At 41.5% G+C, this 18,060-nt stretch overlaps 1 protein-coding gene across 6 annotated transcripts in view; it reads right to left on the bottom strand.

The window, feature by feature from the left end:
* The window catches only part of astn1 (astrotactin 1), a 370,801-nt gene that overhangs the window by 281,994 nt on the left and 70,747 nt on the right, over positions 1–18,060 (bottom strand). For all 6 annotated transcript variants that reach the window (XM_070974412.1, XM_070974410.1, XM_070974416.1 and 3 more), the window contains exons 2-3: positions 16,793–16,974; positions 80–330 (exon numbers count right to left, since the gene is read on the bottom strand). In XM_070974412.1, the coding sequence (XP_070830513.1) occupies positions 80–330; positions 16,793–16,974 (433 nt within the window). The remainder of the gene's footprint in view (positions 1–79; positions 331–16,792; positions 16,975–18,060) is intronic.

The raw sequence follows: 18,060 nt of genomic DNA on the forward strand, positions 1-18,060 counted from the left end.
TATTCATCGCAGTATTTGTTTTTAGGCTGTAACCATTTCAGATTGCATTTATCCCCATCCACCCAAACCCCGCTTGTACCCATCCAGAATCGGAGTCTCCCGGATGCTGAGGGTACCGCTGGAGTTCGGCCCCTGACCCCGCGAGTTCCTCAAGCTCTCCCGGGCCTGGCCTCCCATCAGCACTGAGGGGATGTAGTGGATCTCATTAGCCGCCTCAGCACTGGCGCTCTTCTGGGGCTGAGGGATGCGACGGCGTTTACACCAGCGCCTGCGGGTGTAGAGGATCAGGACCAGGCACAGGATGGACAGCAGAAGGGCGATCATCCCGCCCTGAGGGGAGCAGGGTGGCATTTGGAGCAGAGACAGGAAAAAAGGGCAGAGGAGAAAAAAGCAGAGTGAGGGTGAGCGTCAAAGGGGAGAACACGTTCAGAGAATCTTGCCAAGTAGAATACAGATCAAAGTGAAAGCTGTGACGCCAACAGCACAATATGAAAAAGGTTGAAAACGCAATTTAGTGAGTAACACCTACAGTGTTTTTAAATGACAGCAGCTCTCATGCTACTGTGCGCTCATTTCAACTTGACAGCACTGGACAGGAGTGTTCAAAGTGTGACTCTTGGCTTTTTTTTTTTTTTTTTTTTTTTTTTAGTAACTTGAGGCCATGTGGGGTGTGAGCAAAGGTCAGGGGACCCTTGGGAAGTACATGCATTCATTTTCTTGCTGAGAGTTAGATGAGAAGATCAATACCACAGTTGTGTCTGTATGATAAATACTGCATGTAACTAGAGCCAGCAGCTGGTTAGCTTAGCTTTGCGCACAGACTGGGAACTCTGTGCGAAGGTAGCACAATGCAGCTCACTAATTAAAATGTTATCTTTTGTTTGTTTTTGGCTTTATGGGGGCAGTTAATTGCTGAACAGTTTCTTGGCCAGGTACATTCACTTCCCAGAGTCTCAGCTGGTTGTCTGGCAACATCATGGCGATGACAAGAGAGCTCGAAGAGCGTCGATCTGTCCCCACTGACATTTGACATTTCTTGTTTTCAGGGTATTTCATGACAAAACCAGCTCACATGATTAAGATGTTGGGAACAGGACTAATATAGTGACCGTAAAATCAGGCAATGACAGACGGTCATGCTCCTCAACCTGTCTGGAGTCACTGTGCAGCCAAAAGTTGGATCTTTCGTCCGGCTCACGCCAAGTTCTTTGAGCAAAGTGACAATTATTTCTATTTCTGACTGCTGTGCAGATGGAAAACTTGGAGGACAGTGTGTCACATTTCTATGATAACCATGACCTGGCATGTCACCAATAAGTCACCAGCATAAGTGCATATTAAAACACAGTTTTCAGTACGGCGATTTCAATGTTTATTGCTTGTTTCTTCCATTTTGACTAGCTTGAAAAACCTAAAGATATAAATGTAGTTCATATAAAGGTCGCAGCAATTTCAATCTGCTGTGGCACCCACTTTGGGAACCACAGTATGTATCATCAATAATTCCTCATTTCAAACTGCACTACTGGTCTACTTTGAACCTGTAAGTCTGGTCTGGAAACTCTGAGTGAAAGCTTTCCTGTGGAAATACGGGGGTCCATTTTGACGTTGAATATCAGCTCATACATGCACTCAAGGAAGAGCTGATATCAGATGACTGGGTCAGGTCACATGACCATTTCCGTTATACTCATTTCCTCTCTGATTTTAACGAGTTGTGAGTCGGTTTGTGGGGTCGAGGGCTGTGACAGCATCCACACCAGCACCTGTGGGCACAAAGGATTAGGCATGGGCACAAGACGGACAGATGAAGGGCACTGAGCCTGCCCTGAGGGCAGGTTAGCAGGCGGGACCGAGACAGAATCAGACAGAAACCGGAGAGAAGTAGAGACAGCGAGAGGGAGAGTGTCAAAGAGAGAGTGGGAAAGGCGAGAACAGAGTCATAGAATCTTGCCAAGAAGCAGGATATGGATCAAAGTCAAGGCAAGTCAAAAGCACACAGCCTGTGGAAACACGGGAGAGTGACAGCGATTGTCAGTTTGAATATCAGACCATATCTCCTCCATGAATAAAGGCCATGAGAGCAGATATCTGGCAAGTTTGATTTCACTCATTTCTTTTATCAAATTCCATTATTTGCTTTATTAAGGTTACTAAAAGCAATAATTTAGCGACAAAGTGACGGGGGAGATGAGATAACATGCAGGGATGATTGTAATTTGGACCCATAATGTTACATGTACATCATCTGCAATTTACCACATCCTCGTGCCTAATCTGACGCTCCCAAGCTGAGTGCTAAAATCAAAATCAGACACATTGTGCAATTTGGAAAATGTCAAAAAGCGTTGTGAAAATGTCAAGGTGACAGCACAAAGAGAGGAAAAGCGCAGCCGCTGGAGGCAGACTTTAAAAAAGAGCAATTCCCCCTCTGTGAGAAAATTACATGGCCATTTAAAACTAGAACAAGAAAAACTGCTCTCCCTCCTGCCAGGTGCATACAGATGTTTCTGTCTGCACTGCCTGTACTGCGCTTCCCCTGACACAAACCAATCCAGAATTCTACGTCTTTTCCCGCTTTACTGTTGTTTGAGGCATACAAGCCCACTGCAGTGAAGCTATGGAAAAAAGGAACCGATGGAGGCAACAGTCTGCCCAAAACAACAGAAGAAGAACAACGTTTACATGAGAAGTGTGTGAAAAAGAACGAGAGAGAGAAAAAAAAAACTATTAAAATGAAACCGTGTGTCAGTTCAGTCAAACAAGCAGTTATGGAAAGATAAGCAAAAAATGATGAAATGAAAAATAGATTTTAATCAGTCATTTACATAAAAAAAAAATCCCTTTTCAAACATATTAGGAATTCAGAGGCTGAATAAAAATGAGCGATTCAGTTGCTCATATTAATTTAAATTGGCAAAAGTGGAGGCTCATTTGCATAAGTTGTTTGCTTAATCTGCATATTCAAGGACATTAACAAATGACACCATGATATGGGCCACTTATGCAGTAAATCTGCATGTGCAGTGGTCAAAAGGAGACCAGAATAATTTGGTTTGTAATAATTACATTTTCAGCACTTTGAAAGTCACTGATGAAGTCTCCCATTCAAACTCAACAGTGACTGTAACAGTGTGTCACTATAGTGCACGAGTGCATTTTTAGATGAGTATGCATCTAAACGGTCTTCAGTCAACTTTTTGGATGTCAGAAAACAATACGGCTGAGATTAATTATGTATCTGCCAAGGTTTCCTTAATGCGTAAAGCTGCACTAATCACTCTTTTTGTATAAAGACTGGGTCAAATGACTACATGAAATGTGAAAGGTGTCGCCACTTGTGACAAATGCACTTTAGTGTCTTTGAGCTTATTGTTTTGGTTTTATGGCCCATAATTTCAATGATCTGGTTCAGCCTCAACAGTCACATCAATTTCATTTCCAGCCGCAGCAGCTATTTTCAGCAAAACAGCTCTAATTAACCCGCTGTCTGCTCTCTGATCAGTGCCAACGCCGGACAGGCAAAGTTAGGGAACTAGTTATTGTAGTAAACCATTCAGCAGCTAGCTGGATATCTTCTTCAGAAGTCAGTGAGGACCAAAAGACCTAGAAGGATAGCAAATATTGGACATTTGAGGGGTTGCCAGAGACCTTACAAATGAATGCCAATGTTGCTCCATGTCTGCTTGATGTGGAAACACTCAATAGTTTACTTACATCTTAGCAATATCAACTTTACCAGGCCATGATGTGTCAAATGTGTATGATTTCTGGCTTGCTTTCAAGTTCTACCGCCAAGTGGCAAGTTCTGTACACTACTGATGCAGCTTCTACAGATTGTAGATGTCAAGAGCTCATTCCCATGTTGTACCACCATGTTTCTACAGTAGCCCAGAATGGACAACTTGGATTTTAAGCACCATAGGTTCTCCTACACCCTTGAAAGGGGAGGGTAAGATGAGGAATATTCAAATGGCTGCAATCAGCAATCTCACCGCGACATGCCACCAGTTCCTACACACTGGACCTTTAATAAAGTGAATGTGTTGGCACTTAAAAATACAATCAATTGATCCTGGTACCAGTCCATAGAGTTAATTGGCCTTCGTGCAGTACTACTGACTATTAAGACATATGCACATTTACAGCATACTGTGACAGCAGAAGCCGACCACCCAAAAAGATCCCGGTATTACTGTCTTACAGAACCAGAGTTGTATCTCCCATTTTGAGCTGCGATTTGAAAGAGACTCAAAGAATTCAACCAACAGTAGCTGCTGAAACACAATGCCACCTGTGCAGACATGTGTATTGATTAAAAGGGAGATGACTAACTGAAAAATGTGTCTGAAAAGCATCCGCTGTAGACAGCGAAGCAAGCTGCAGCAACCATCTATCACAGCTGAAATGATACCTTTACTGTTGGGAAATGGTTTTAATTTGGTTCTTGTTGTTACTAATATGGTCAAATAAAGAGCAGAGTGAAGGAATTTTCACATTTTTGTAACTGAGCATATAAATATACAATGGTTGAGGCGCAGATTTAATGTGAAGCACTGGCTTTGTTTCATTCATGCCTGAGTAAACCAGAATAAGATGTCAAATGTCAAGTGCTTGAAATGGTTCTCAATCAAATCTACCTCAGTGACAAATGTAATTCAAACCCATCAACCTGCATTAGCACCCACCCGTAGAGGAGGCTAATATAGACAATATGGGAAAAACTGTTTAATGTCAGGCATTAGTTGGAATCAAAGTGAGGACTAAGTGGACTATGTCCTCTTACAGAGCCAATAAAACCAAACCACACGTCAAAGCATGCCAGCGCTCCAGCCCCATAATCCACTTACTAACGGATGAGGATGATGTTATAATGGCACCAGTGCTCCTTATGACTTACACTCCTGTCATGTAAGTCCTGAATGGAAGAGGGAAGACATGGCCTTTCTCAGTCTGACAGAGCAGACATGGTATTAGAGCTGAGCTATCAATCTGTCACTTAGTCTCTGGATGCGATGCATTAAGATGCAGGAAGGCGGAAAGATCTAGACTATCTGACAGCTACAAGATAGCAAAAGGAAGTTCCTTGGTCTGAATATAATAAACTTTATGATAGCCAAAGGGCCACTGATTGGATTTGATATCAAGTTACAATATTAATGATGGAAACTGACAGATGTCGTGCACTGAATCCTCTTGAACATTTGTTATAACGCAAAACCCCTGAAGCCGGGTTAAGCTGTCCAAGTGTAATACAACATATACAATACCGACAATGAAATGAAATGAAATGAAACTTGAGTTGTGAGGATTATTAGCAAAAGGCTTTACGATCCAGAGCTGATTTTGACATTGAACAAATGTGAAAGTCGCAACCCCATTTCACACATGTCACACCAGGGTTTCTCCACTGGAAATGAGTATTAATGACAGAAATGGTTTGAATCATCTGATTCAATTTGGTGTATTTCAGAAAAGCTAATAAAGCATGAAGCCACGATAGCGTTTGAGCCTGTGTGGTGAGAAGCCATAATGTAAAACCACAAATGATATTTGTCACATAAACATTTAATCTCTGGGAGTTAAATGAAGTCTTGGTTGGGAAAAAGTTACCAGTTTCTCTTAATATAACGCATCATCAGAGGCTGTGCTGCCTTTAAAGCCGCTATAGTGTATATTTTTATGAGATTATACTGTAGCATGTGTCATATTATTCTGATGGCAGTCTGTAAGTCCACCACATCTCAACAACTATTGGAATGTCCTAAAATTTGTTACACATATTCAGGATTAATCACACTTCCTTTGGTGACTTTTCACCAAGTCAAAAATTTGCTTTAGCTCATGATCAAATACCTACAGAAATAATGACACTGATCATCTGCAACTGTTGAGTGCGCATGTTGTCAATAGCAATTAGTTAAAAAAAAGCACCAAAGTGCCTTAGTAAAGCCGAACAGAGCAGCTAGCATGGCTGTAGACTTGCTTGTTGTGATTGTGAGTATATATAGTTGCAGTGCCCTGCCTGGTTTCCTGCAGAAGAAATGAATTACATTTTTGTGAGCTATACTATTAACCTTCAATTTAAGTTGCAGTTTCTTCATTTTAACTACCCGTTTCCACAGTGGTCCTGCAGCGTCACACGCTGCCACAGATATCCTTTGTTTTCCCCGTACTTCACGCGGCTGCCACTCTGCCTTTCTAGTTCAAAAGGAAATGTGAAGCACTAACATCGGCAACTTTTAGGTGCATAGACTGACCCAGCTATTGGCCAAGCTGCCACTGAGGTCTTGAAAAATCACTGATGAAGAGACTTTCATCATTTCTCATGGTGCCCCCTGACAAAGAGAGATTGAAGATCCCAGTTGTAATGAACAAACCAGCTCACACAATATTCCTGTTAACCTGTGATTCTGTGTCCACAGAGCAGCAGAACAGCTTGGCAGCGAAATTGCCTGAAAAGGTTTCGCCCCCAGCTGCTCCCTCTCTCTTTCACTGACCAACAGAAGGTTACTTCTACAGGGGAAAGAAATAATGATGCCAGCTGTGATAGTGGGGCTTGCTGACAACAAAAAAGGACCAATAACATAAAATAGTTTCCATATATACATGAAACTCTTTAATATTTGAGTAAGCCATGCATCAGAGCAAGGTTACTGGTACCGAGTACATACAACAACAACAATAATAATAATGATAATAATAATAATAATAATAATAATAATGAAGGAAATTTCCCACTAAAATAACAATTACAAATACATGGAAAAAATTTAAAGAATTAGAGGAAAAACATAAGACACAATCATGTTTACATATGGAAAATACATGTGTGGATAAGTGTTAGGAACTGAACCGCAGTGTATTGTCACAGTGGGGAGTAAACATCCACTGGAACTAAGCTCATTACTATAATCATATGCACTTATAAAACAACAGTGTATATCCAATTTACTGCCACTATGAATGTTTCCACTCATAAAGGTCATTTAAATCCAAGAACATTTAAAGGGATTTAAAGGGAAAGGCACAGTGTCCTACATTATTTTGTCTTTTCAACATCATGAGTACCTCATACTGCTCTTTTCTTACAGCAATAAGTGTGGCTAATATTCTGATCATGTTGGCATCTGTAGCCCTTTATGTAAATATATGCAAAATGATTCACCATCATGCAAAATCATCATGCTATACTTCAGCCTATGGCATCATGATCTGCACACACTAATAGCATCCAAATGTGATTCACTTGAAACTTCCAGCAGTACCTCATTAGCACCAATTATGTGAAGTGCGAAAACTGAATTGTGCTTCCTCTTAAATTAAACTTTAATCCATGTTATATTCCACATTAAGATGGTTTGACATATATACATGTATGTATTCACTTTCTGGAGCTCGCTTTGCACAAATGTTGAACTGGTTCTAGTGACTATCACTCTCAAAGTTTCATCAGCAACAAATCCAAAACTCATTTTTACACTCATTCAGGTGTGACTAATTCATTTGGTGGCACTGACTGAGAGGTAGCAATTCACTATGTTTCTACAAATACTCTGAAAATTAGAAATATACGGGAGAATGCAAGGAAGATAATAGCTTAGGTGCCCTGCATAAAACCTTATGATATTCAATTACTATTAGTGTTGGGGAATTGGGATGATTATTGAGTCCTTGGGTTCAAATAAGACAGAATGTTTTTCCCTGAGGAACAGAATGTCATGCAAATTCGGGAGATAATCACACTATCAATGAAATTTGGACTCACTTGAAAGGAACCTTTTTCACACACATTTGGATGATCAGCTCTTCTTTTTTCTTCTTTTATCTTCTTATTTGAATCTCTAGTCTGTGGCTGGTTTTCTTCTTTTATAGGATCTGGGATGACTAATCACACGATCTAAAATGTTCATATAATATAAAATATGGGCGAGGGCAGAGTGAAACTTCCTGTACTAATGATTACTGATACTGTTTGAAGGGTCAGTGAATGTCTCTTTTCACCTGATTAAAATGTGTGGATTAAATAAAGGTGACAGCAGGAAGGCGTCCCTTTATTCTTCAGTGCTGTGAGTGGGCGCAAAGCAAAATATTACCAGGCAGGTATGGCAGCTTAAAATGGAAAAAAGGGTACAGACACAGCCAAAGCTGCCTCTGCGTTTTGTTTTGTTTTGTTTTTTTTCTATTCTGTCAGTCAGGTTTGCCTGTATAGGAAATGAAACTGAGGCTCAGTGTCCACTGTTCATTGATTCTCCAGCATAAAGCCGCTGTGGTGGCCTATACATCTGCAAAGAGACAATAAACCAGCCGAGCACCGTGTAGCATCTCTGACTTACTGAAAGCACGCTGTCTGCTTTGTAAGACACAGGCTGTCGCTAAAATCCCAACACAGAACACAAAAGATTTGATGCTGACGCTATATCAAGTCCGCCTGACTTTTCCTGTGTGCTCACTGAGACACAGCTTGAGGTGCAACACAGACAGAGGAGCAGAAACATTAATAGAAAAATGACACCATACATCACACAGGTCATGGTTTGATAGCTTGGTCTGGTTTTGTATTTCTGATACTGCTCTGAAAATGAAAACAGCTTGTTATTTTTCAGTTGACTACATTTATCTAATTTCAGCTACATTACTGTAGATGGAACACAACATATCTGTTTCTTTAACTGCTACATGTTCCATGATCTTCACCTGCTAGTTGTTAAGTCTGTGTGCTCTCTGGTGCTGAGCGGGTCGTGCACAGTGGCTTTATCTGAGCTTTTCGCTGGAAAAAGCTGCCTGCTGCTTGTAGAAACAAAGCTGACGACAACTGAAATTGGAAATTTCTGAAAACTCAATACAATTTGGCAAACACAACATTTCAGATAACTCAACGCTTCTTGTTTGTGGTTAGACAGAACCCAAGTTCCTGGCCACAGTTCAGTGTCCTTTCCTGTATTGTGTACTGCTCTTAGCAGTGTCCTTGGACAAGTTTTAAACTTCTGAAAGGATGGAGGAGGAGATGAAAATCATAAGGGAATATTTATAATATAATAATATTTATAAGTCGATTTGCTTTCAACATATCCAAACATTAAAAGGGCCTTCTTATCAGAGCAGGATGAGCACACGCTAACACATGCTAACACATGCCAGTTCAGAGCAGGGCTTCTCAAACTTATCACTCAAAAGTTCACATCTGATTTCCATTCAAGGTCAGAGGTCTGGAACAATTGGTGATAACAACACAACATTTAATCAATTAATTAGCACCAGATCTCTTGTGGTTGGGTCAGCATGTAACTGAAGCTGAAGAGGCTCAGACAGTTAGTCCATATTTATTTCTGACTCATTTTCACAACTGCATTTACACGAGTTATTGTGAGAGAAAGGAGACACATTCAGTATCTGTGATTTAGGAGCTGATAGCAACTTCCCTGGTGTAACATTAATGTGTGAACTCGTGAGTATACACCATATACTGCATCAGTGTGAACACTCCTAAACAACATGGAAAATGCCTACTGATAACTAGAAACTGAACTAGAAAATGCTCACACCTCCATCAAGAAGGCTGTCAGTGCTCAATACAAAACCCACAGTTCAACTACAAATGAATGAGACCTGATCTCAACCAGAAACTCCTCTTCACAATCCTCAATTGGCGAATGAAAATAAATCCAAGTGATTGTCCGACATCCAGTGAGTCGGCTCCAGGGAACCACCAGCCTGGGAGTGGTTTGAAGGTGAGCTGACGTAGCTGGAGAACAAACTGACACTGGAGAGTGGGTGAACTATTGCAGACATTTTGGCTCTTTGTCAGGGTTTGGCAAGCTAATCAACAGTCTCTCTCAGGAGTGGACCTCTTTGACCGGTGAGGAACAGTAGATGTGTGCATCGGGCCGAATGGGAAGCTTTGGTGAGCTGGATGGGACCCATGAGCCGCCATATGGGCTGGGTCCAGACTGACTTGCATTTCGGTTGGGATGCAGACTGGGGTCCAGACTTTGTCCAGTCTGGTTTAGAGCGTCCCTCCTGTTGATCCAAATCGAGCAACAACCCAGCTGAACACATGTGCTGAACTCTGAACTGACTTGGGTTCTGTCCACTCACAAATAAAAAGTGTTATCCCAACCTTTCTGTAATCTGACGTGTTTTGTGTTTGTTTACTGAAATCTGTTTTTCCAAAACCTTACTGAAACATTAATAAAAAATATTGATGAGAGCAGCTTTAATGGAAGTCTGTCTTTCGTGTATACATAAAGTCAGTCCTGCTAAAACAGTGATTTGAATTTTGCTGTTTGTTTTGGTTGAAAAACCAACCCGTGGTGCTCTGCTGTCTGCATCACAGATTCAGATGCACTACAAACAGGCCGGGTACTTGGGCTGTGTGCCTTCCTCACAGCCCATAGGGAAACTATGGATTGGTTTGTCTCGCTCGACAGGCTTTTCAAAAACACGCCAAGCTGTGTGCTCAGAGAGCAGCTCTGGAGGCTGGGACCCAGCCGAGGCTACTGCTTTACAAGTGGTCAGGGCTGCATTGATTTAAGGTTTATATGATCAATGCTATCAACGCGGGTTTTAGGAGGGTCACCACATGAATGTCAATATCTCACAAGCTGAGCTGTGTCACAATGACCATTCCTCCTATAAATTAACCGGCTGGCACATGATACTGGTGTGTGTGGGTGACTCTTACTCCCGTTATAAGTTAAACATTCTTTAATGATCGCCGGGAAATTCTAAATAATGAAATGAATAGTGTGCTGAAAAGTCACACTGAAACTAAATGTAATCACAGTCTTTCAGGAACTTAACTAACTAAACTAATTAAAAAGAGATATCGAGGCTGAAAACTTCACACATCATGTTGACATTACACATGGACACAGGATTACACATGATGGCTTTTTGAGGCTGCTTTGGATATTGTCAGACTCAACATAATTCAAAAGATAACACACATAACACTACAATAACATGGGATTTTTATATGTTCTGCTACACTAGAATTTTGGTCGAGAAGGTTTTGAAACAGCACTGCTAGTCAGTGTCTTCCTCGGCGGGTGGAGCTGCACCACGGGGCCTTTGGGTCATGTATGCCTATAAGAGATCAAAAGATCCCTATGAAATCTGCTTTACTACCACAAGCACTGTTAGGTTGATCCACACAGAAGCTCAAAGCTCTGGGAAATACATATGAATGTGGGAGCTGTCAATTAATCAAACAAAAAGGCATTGATGTATTTGTTTTTCAAATGCACGCACTTTCTCAGATTTGCAAGGCCCAGAGGAAGCAAGTGATAACATGAAGGTGCTTTCTTGTTCTACATCTGACTTTCATTTCTACCTCCATCTGTCATCAAAGCTTTAGACTGTGCTGGAGGAACCGAACCCTCCTCCTCTTTGCTGCAGTTAAGCATATTAAAATCCATACAAATTCCATATTTCTACAATAGAAAATGTACAATATAGTGTTGAAATATAAGTTGATAATGTTCCAAAATATGGGCTCTTTCTTTTCTTTATCTTTTTATGGCTGAAAAGTAGTCAAAAGTATAAGATGCAACATCCCTGAGGTTGCTCCAACCCCATATTTCTAGAAGAAATGTACTGAAGACATGACCTCAGCATCCTCATGTACTCTGACAGGTGACAGGTTAAATGTCATGTCTATGTTAAGTGTCTGTGGTTTTCAGTCACATCCATTAGAAATGTTTCATTATTTTGATGACTTCTCTTTCAAAAAATAGCTGCACGCCCACAATCTTTTCATCCTCTGTACTTTCCTCTCTGCTCATAAGTGACTGCTGTATTTATATGTCAGGGTGGGGTTGGGGTCAGGGGGTGAGCGTGGCTTTGCCTCATAGTTACGAAGCAGTGTCCCACAGTGTGTGTCACTGATTTTTTTTAGGTCAAAAAAGGAGACTTCTTTGAAACGTACATAATAAAGTGACTGTCTGTGTAATTCACTAACTCACAAACCAGCCGTATGTCTGTTGAAGTTCCTATTTCAGGAAGGCCAAAGCAGACAAAAACAAAGGCAGCATTTGCTGCCGTTAACATCAGACACCATACGGCTCTGACAGACTCGACTGCTCCTCACCTTTTGGGTTGAGTGAGCACAGTGAGGGGCTTTTTTCACACTACTGATCCACAGCAAACTTGTACCTCAAGGGCTTCCACACAGCTGAGGTAAACCAAATCTGCCCATATTGCCCAAACTGTTCACCATCCAGCAAAAACTGACAGTGTGAGTAGTTACAGTATGTGGGCCAGACCTGCAGTATTCACGACTGCAGAGAGCTGTCGTCTAAGACAAGATGATTTAATTTCATTTCATCGCTTCTTCTGTTAAATTCTGTTATTGGATGTCCACTTTTTGGTTTCACGATGCTTGCAGAAATGAAAAAGTTGCTTTATGGCCTCTGAGGAAAAAAAACAATAGAGCTAAAAGAGATTCACAAGGGGCAAAAACATCAAATCTAACCCCTAAGCTTGAAAAACCATATTAGTCTTTCATATAATGTAATTGACTTGGTTTGCTTTGGATACCTCCGTTATATTTGTGATGATTGGATTGATCCATTGAGGCCCTGTGGCAAAACAGCAGCTGATTAAAATTTGGAAATTAAAAAGGGAGAATTGCGAGGAGCAATGATATACTGGAGCTCAAGAGTCTCAATAAACCAGTCGTGCCATACTGAATATCTGATACTGTGTTAGATACAGACTGTTTTTCTGTCTTTATTTAGTGTTGGGATTTACGGTCTCTGGCTGGAAGGTTCAAGCAGAAGTTGGGGACGTGTGTTTGAACTGCCAGCGCCTCACCTGGTTTTGGTACAGACATGCACAAGGTTAGTCATCTATTATGGATGACCAGGCTCAGTCAGTGGAGGACACTGTGGTCACCTTGTTGGATGTGAATGCACAGGGAGAAGCCTGCATGAGGGCTCCAACTTTTATGACTGGACATGACTCACTTGTTCAAATTTTGATATGATCTTCAAAAAAAAAAAAAAAATGACTGAAACTGACTGAAGAAACTGGTTCCCTGGTAAGATTATAGCCTGGCTGGAGTCACAGACAAAAATCGCTTTTCTGGCCTCAGAGCCCAACTTTGGTGCAGTTCATTGAACCTGATTCCCCTGTAGGATCAGGCCCATAATAAGCCTGGCTTGTCTTCAAGCCGAAAAATGCTGGAGCCCCAACTCCTCCATTTAGCATTAACAGTCTTGTAGAGGGCACAGTGGCCAGGCAGTGAACTGTGGCAGATTGGACGTTCTGCTTCCTGACTGAGCCGACCTGGCCGGGATGTGCAGACCTGGGACCATTTCAAGTCCAAAACATGGGAACAGCACTCCAAACCACAACCCTTGAGATTATAGAGGCATGATTTCATTTTGCCATTAAAACAAAACAATAACTTTTTGCATGTTAGTGGAATATAGATTGAAGCAACTATTATTACTCATAATTGCTATTTGTTTAAAGCAAAAATGTCAAACGGCTTTATCTGTGCAATAAGACAATTGCTGACATTTTGGGTGCTTTACCCTCAAATAAAGAGTTTTGATTATCTGGCTTAATTGTTGGTTTGTTTACAATGCTGTCAGAGCACCTTTACACTGTGTGATTTTTCAGTTATTTATTGACAATCTTTGGTCGTCAATCCAAAATTTTCATCATCCATCGCGTTGTGAGGCGTGTCATCTACAGCCGATTCGGAGCCTTGTCAACCATAGACAGAAGACCAAAATTCAGACGGTGTCACAAGTTTAGGACCAAATGATCACAGCTTGACTGCTGCTACAACCGACTTCCACGAACCAACCAATCAGCAGACGACATTAAATGATAGGATAAGATAAGATAACACTTTATTAATCCCCCATAGGGGAAATTAGGGATTAGGGGGAATGACACAGGATCCACTGTCTGGTGTGACATTTTGTATGTGCCAGTTTTGAAGAAGGTTTAGGTGAAAAAATCATATCAGTTTGACATGTGACCAAGACTTCATTAGACCCACAGTGTGACCTGCAATAAACGTAAACAACTGTTGTCTTGGCTGCAGACTCGTGTTAACTACGGGAACGAAAACTATGACGAAAAATGTTTGCCTTTTTTTAAAGATAAAGATGAGATGGCACTGATGTTACAACTACACAACTTTGACTAAAACGTAGTTAAAAAAAATAAAAACTTTTTCCAAATTTTCTCTTTACTTTCATTAAAAAGAGCAGATGAAATATTACACACTGTTGTTGTTGTTGTTTCCATTGCACAGTTCCATTTCCTGCCATATCAGGATGACACCAGCAGCACACACCACGAGTAGTCAGGATCTGCTGAGTGTGTGTGTGCGTGTGTGTGTGTGTGTGTGCGTGTGTGTGTGTGTGTAAGAGAGAGCCTGTGTGTCAGTAAATGAAAGTGTCGGTTACACATTGGAGCGTATGTGAGTGTGTGTGCATGCACATGTTGGTTGGTGTTACAAGTGTTAGTTATATGTGGTGGATGCTGATGTTGATATTGATGTTTCAGCTACATTTCAAGTTTATTCAAAGTAGCAGCAGGAGCTTCAGTCTAAAACTAACGAATGAACTAACCAATCATACGCCATGCTATCATAAACAACAGCCTTGCATGCACCTAACACCTGAGTGCCTAATTTACTGACTGATGGGTTTTGTCATGTATTCAGTGATATAAAAATGTGTTTATTTGTCCACATTACCTTCAAAATGAATTTGATTTGGCATCAAAATGAATCTGGATGTATTCCTTAAACTGATATCATCACACCACTGGACCAAACACTGTCTGCAAAGCTGCGTTCTGAATCCTTCAACCTGTGTTTCACATCAGATGATGATGAGGTAACATCTTATGTGAAATAACTTATACAGTATCCTGATGGCTAAAAAAAGGTTTCAGTGACTAAAACTAGACTTAAAACCAGGATTAGAAATGATTTTCTTTTGTTTCATCATGTTTCCTCCCTGATGGGTATTGCATAACAAAACACCAGGAAGGTTTCTGAACATGATCTAAAGCAATTAAGACATCCGCATGTGTATCCCAGCGCTTTTTTACTCACCTCCCACACTACTACCTCTGCTGCCTGCGGCTGTCCTGCGGTCTCCCAACACTACAATGTAAAGAGGTCCAGTGACAGGTGTGTGCTTGAGCTAAAAAGCCCGTAAAGCAGCCTTCACAGGACTCTTTTTGTATCCACGAGGAACTGAACAAGTGACACGGCTTTGGATTTATAGGTCGGGGCCTCCAGCCGGGTGGCAAGCTGCAGTGGGGCCTGGGCAGCGCAGCGGCAACACCGCTTCCATCTGTTGTCACGGTCTGCTCATATCTGCATGCTAATCCTTCTCTACCCACACCTTCATGAAAACACCCCTGTGGCAGCGCGACTGCCGCGGCTCTTTCAGGATGAGGAATTAGCAGAGCAGGGAGCACAAAGACACGGACCTCAGGTTGATGGGATGTGAAATGCAGATAGAGGGGGGAGTAAAAATACGAGATTAGAGGAAAATCAAAGAGGTAAGAAGCAGAACCCTCGTACTGGCTACCTCATTTCCACATAAAAATGTTGTCATCACTCAAGCCTGTGCAGCCGGTAGATCGGCCCCGTGTTTGCTAATACATGCAAAACATGCAGAGGGAAGTCAAGGTCAGTTACGTGTTTGAAGGTCTCAAGATCGGTGACATTCAGCAGCGCCCTGCCTGCATTCAGCAGATGTAGCTGCTGGCAAAAGTCTTCCCAGGCTGACTAATCATTTGTGTATGCAGCTGTAATATGCTTTCAATGTCTGAAAATACATATCATCCATCAAAGCGCGGTTGTAATGTCTTTGGGCTGGAAAAGGGCACTGGGAGTAGGTGTGGCATATCTAAGATCTAATAAATATACATTTCCTCAGGCAAGAGGAGGAAGCTGTGAGATCTAAGGATTCATTTCCTACTCTGCCGACATCGCAGATAAGGTTTGATACAGTGCACGCATGCAAAAATCTACATTTTGCGCCGTCTCCTTTATAAATGTGTGTTCTCCCCAGAAACACAGATCATTTTGCTGCCTATAGTCCATAAAATGTCTCTCTGAGAGTAAAAGTGCAAATTTATTTTTCTGTTTTAATCAGTAGGAAACCCACTGCTACAACACAGGAGTTCCCCCCGACTCCCTTTGTGCCTTTGCAGTTGTGAACACACACCATACACCATGGTGAGCATGTCCCTGCCCTGTGGCAGGCTACACACTCGACATGTGTCCAGTACAAACAAATGTGACAGCGGCAGAGCTTTTTTAAAAGCTTTGACTGCGATACCGTCTACATTTGGCATGAAGAAGAGTTATTACACCAGAGGGTGAACTGTAATACACAGAGCTGCTTTGTAAATGAATAATATTTGCCTCTAAAACAGCTATTGTGTCGGGACAGGCATCCGCAGGATTTATCTGCTCGCTAAAACCCTGAAAAAGTGTGCACTCAGCTGATTCATTTGGAATACACAGGGAAACAAAGAGAAGAGGGAGGGACATGTTATCTCATCTCAAAGATGATATCTTTGAAGATGTAACAGCTCCAGGGAAAATAACTCAACCACAGTCAAGAACTTCTTTATATTTCGTTTAAGTATCCATCTTAATGAAACCGAAACAGTGAGTGAGGAAAGCCATTTGTTTCCTTTGTCTTCTTAATTTTGAAAGTTTTTTTGACTGCATATCAACATATATTGTGCTATAAGGCCTCCAAACTGTTTCCAGCTGCTGTGTGAACACAGAGAGATGTACCATGACAGAGATGTGTAGGATGCGGAGCTCCTCCTTCGCAGAATCGTTGGCTGGGTCTTCGGTGGGTTCCGGGAGGTTCAGGCTGCCGTCCTGGTGATGAATGTGGAAGAGCAGAGTGCCATTTTCCAGCCACTGCTGCCTCCAGCGCACCAGAGGGATGTCCTCTGAATTCCCAGAGATCTCTGCCAGACAACAGACAAAAAAAGGGAACTAAATGAGAGGCGCTTTGGTGCTGCAGCACATATTTCCTTTCAGCCACCGCCAACATACAGAGATCCACTGGAATTTGAGCAGTTTCAGACAAGACTTTCATTTAGGGTTTAATTTGAATCATTTAGATTTAACATTTAAAAGACACCTGCTAATGAAAGTGATACAACTGAGTTAATGCTAATTTTAAGAATTCATTGTTAAAACTGTTAAACAGGACACGTTCCATTTCGCATTTTTAGTCACACTCGCTGTATGTCACACACATCCATGCCCCTCGCAGGATGAATTCTCATGATTTCAGTGATTCCTATCATTTCCTCTGGCGCCACCACGAGGTTGACCTTTATCTCAACAAAAATTGGATGGATTTCCATTGAATTTTGTTTAGATATTTATGCTCCCCAGATGAAAAATCCTACTTGACTTTGGCGATGCCCTGATGCCACGAGTAGGTCAAAGTTTTCAGTTATCCAGCAAATTATCTCAGCATCAGCTGGATGATTTGGCTCAAAATTGGGCACATTCATGGTTCCAGATGATGTATCTTTATGGACGTTTCGCCTGGCATGTCCATGAGGTCATGCTAAATGGTCAGCTGTATGTTGAGTTGAGTTGAGATTAGCAAATGTTAGTATGCTAACACAGTGAATGCAATTGGTGAACAATGTGAGCATTAAACCTGCTAATTACCAGCATGCTAACAGAGAAACTGTGAGCATGTCAGTATCCTGATGTTAGCATTTAGTTCAAAATAATTAGCATTGAAAGCAGCCACTCAAATGCTGCAGTCCAATGATTATTTAGGTTCAAAATAACACAAAAATCATTTTCAAGTGCTTGTGTGGAGGAGTAAATGATGGCCAATTGCACTTCATGTGCAGTCAATGCCAGCCATCACCTACATGAGACCTCTCTATCAGCGGAGTTTCTATTTGTGTTAGGCAGAACAAAAATAACAAGAAATTATTAACCTCAAGAGATAAAGGTGAGTAAACAGTGATTCGACGCAGGCAGCAGAGCATATGAAACATTGTGCTTTGTGTCATACCTCAACT

Source organism: Chaetodon trifascialis, chromosome 11 (assembly GCF_039877785.1).
Source record: "Chaetodon trifascialis isolate fChaTrf1 chromosome 11, fChaTrf1.hap1, whole genome shotgun sequence".
Taxonomy (NCBI): domain Eukaryota; kingdom Metazoa; phylum Chordata; class Actinopteri; order Chaetodontiformes; family Chaetodontidae; genus Chaetodon; species Chaetodon trifascialis.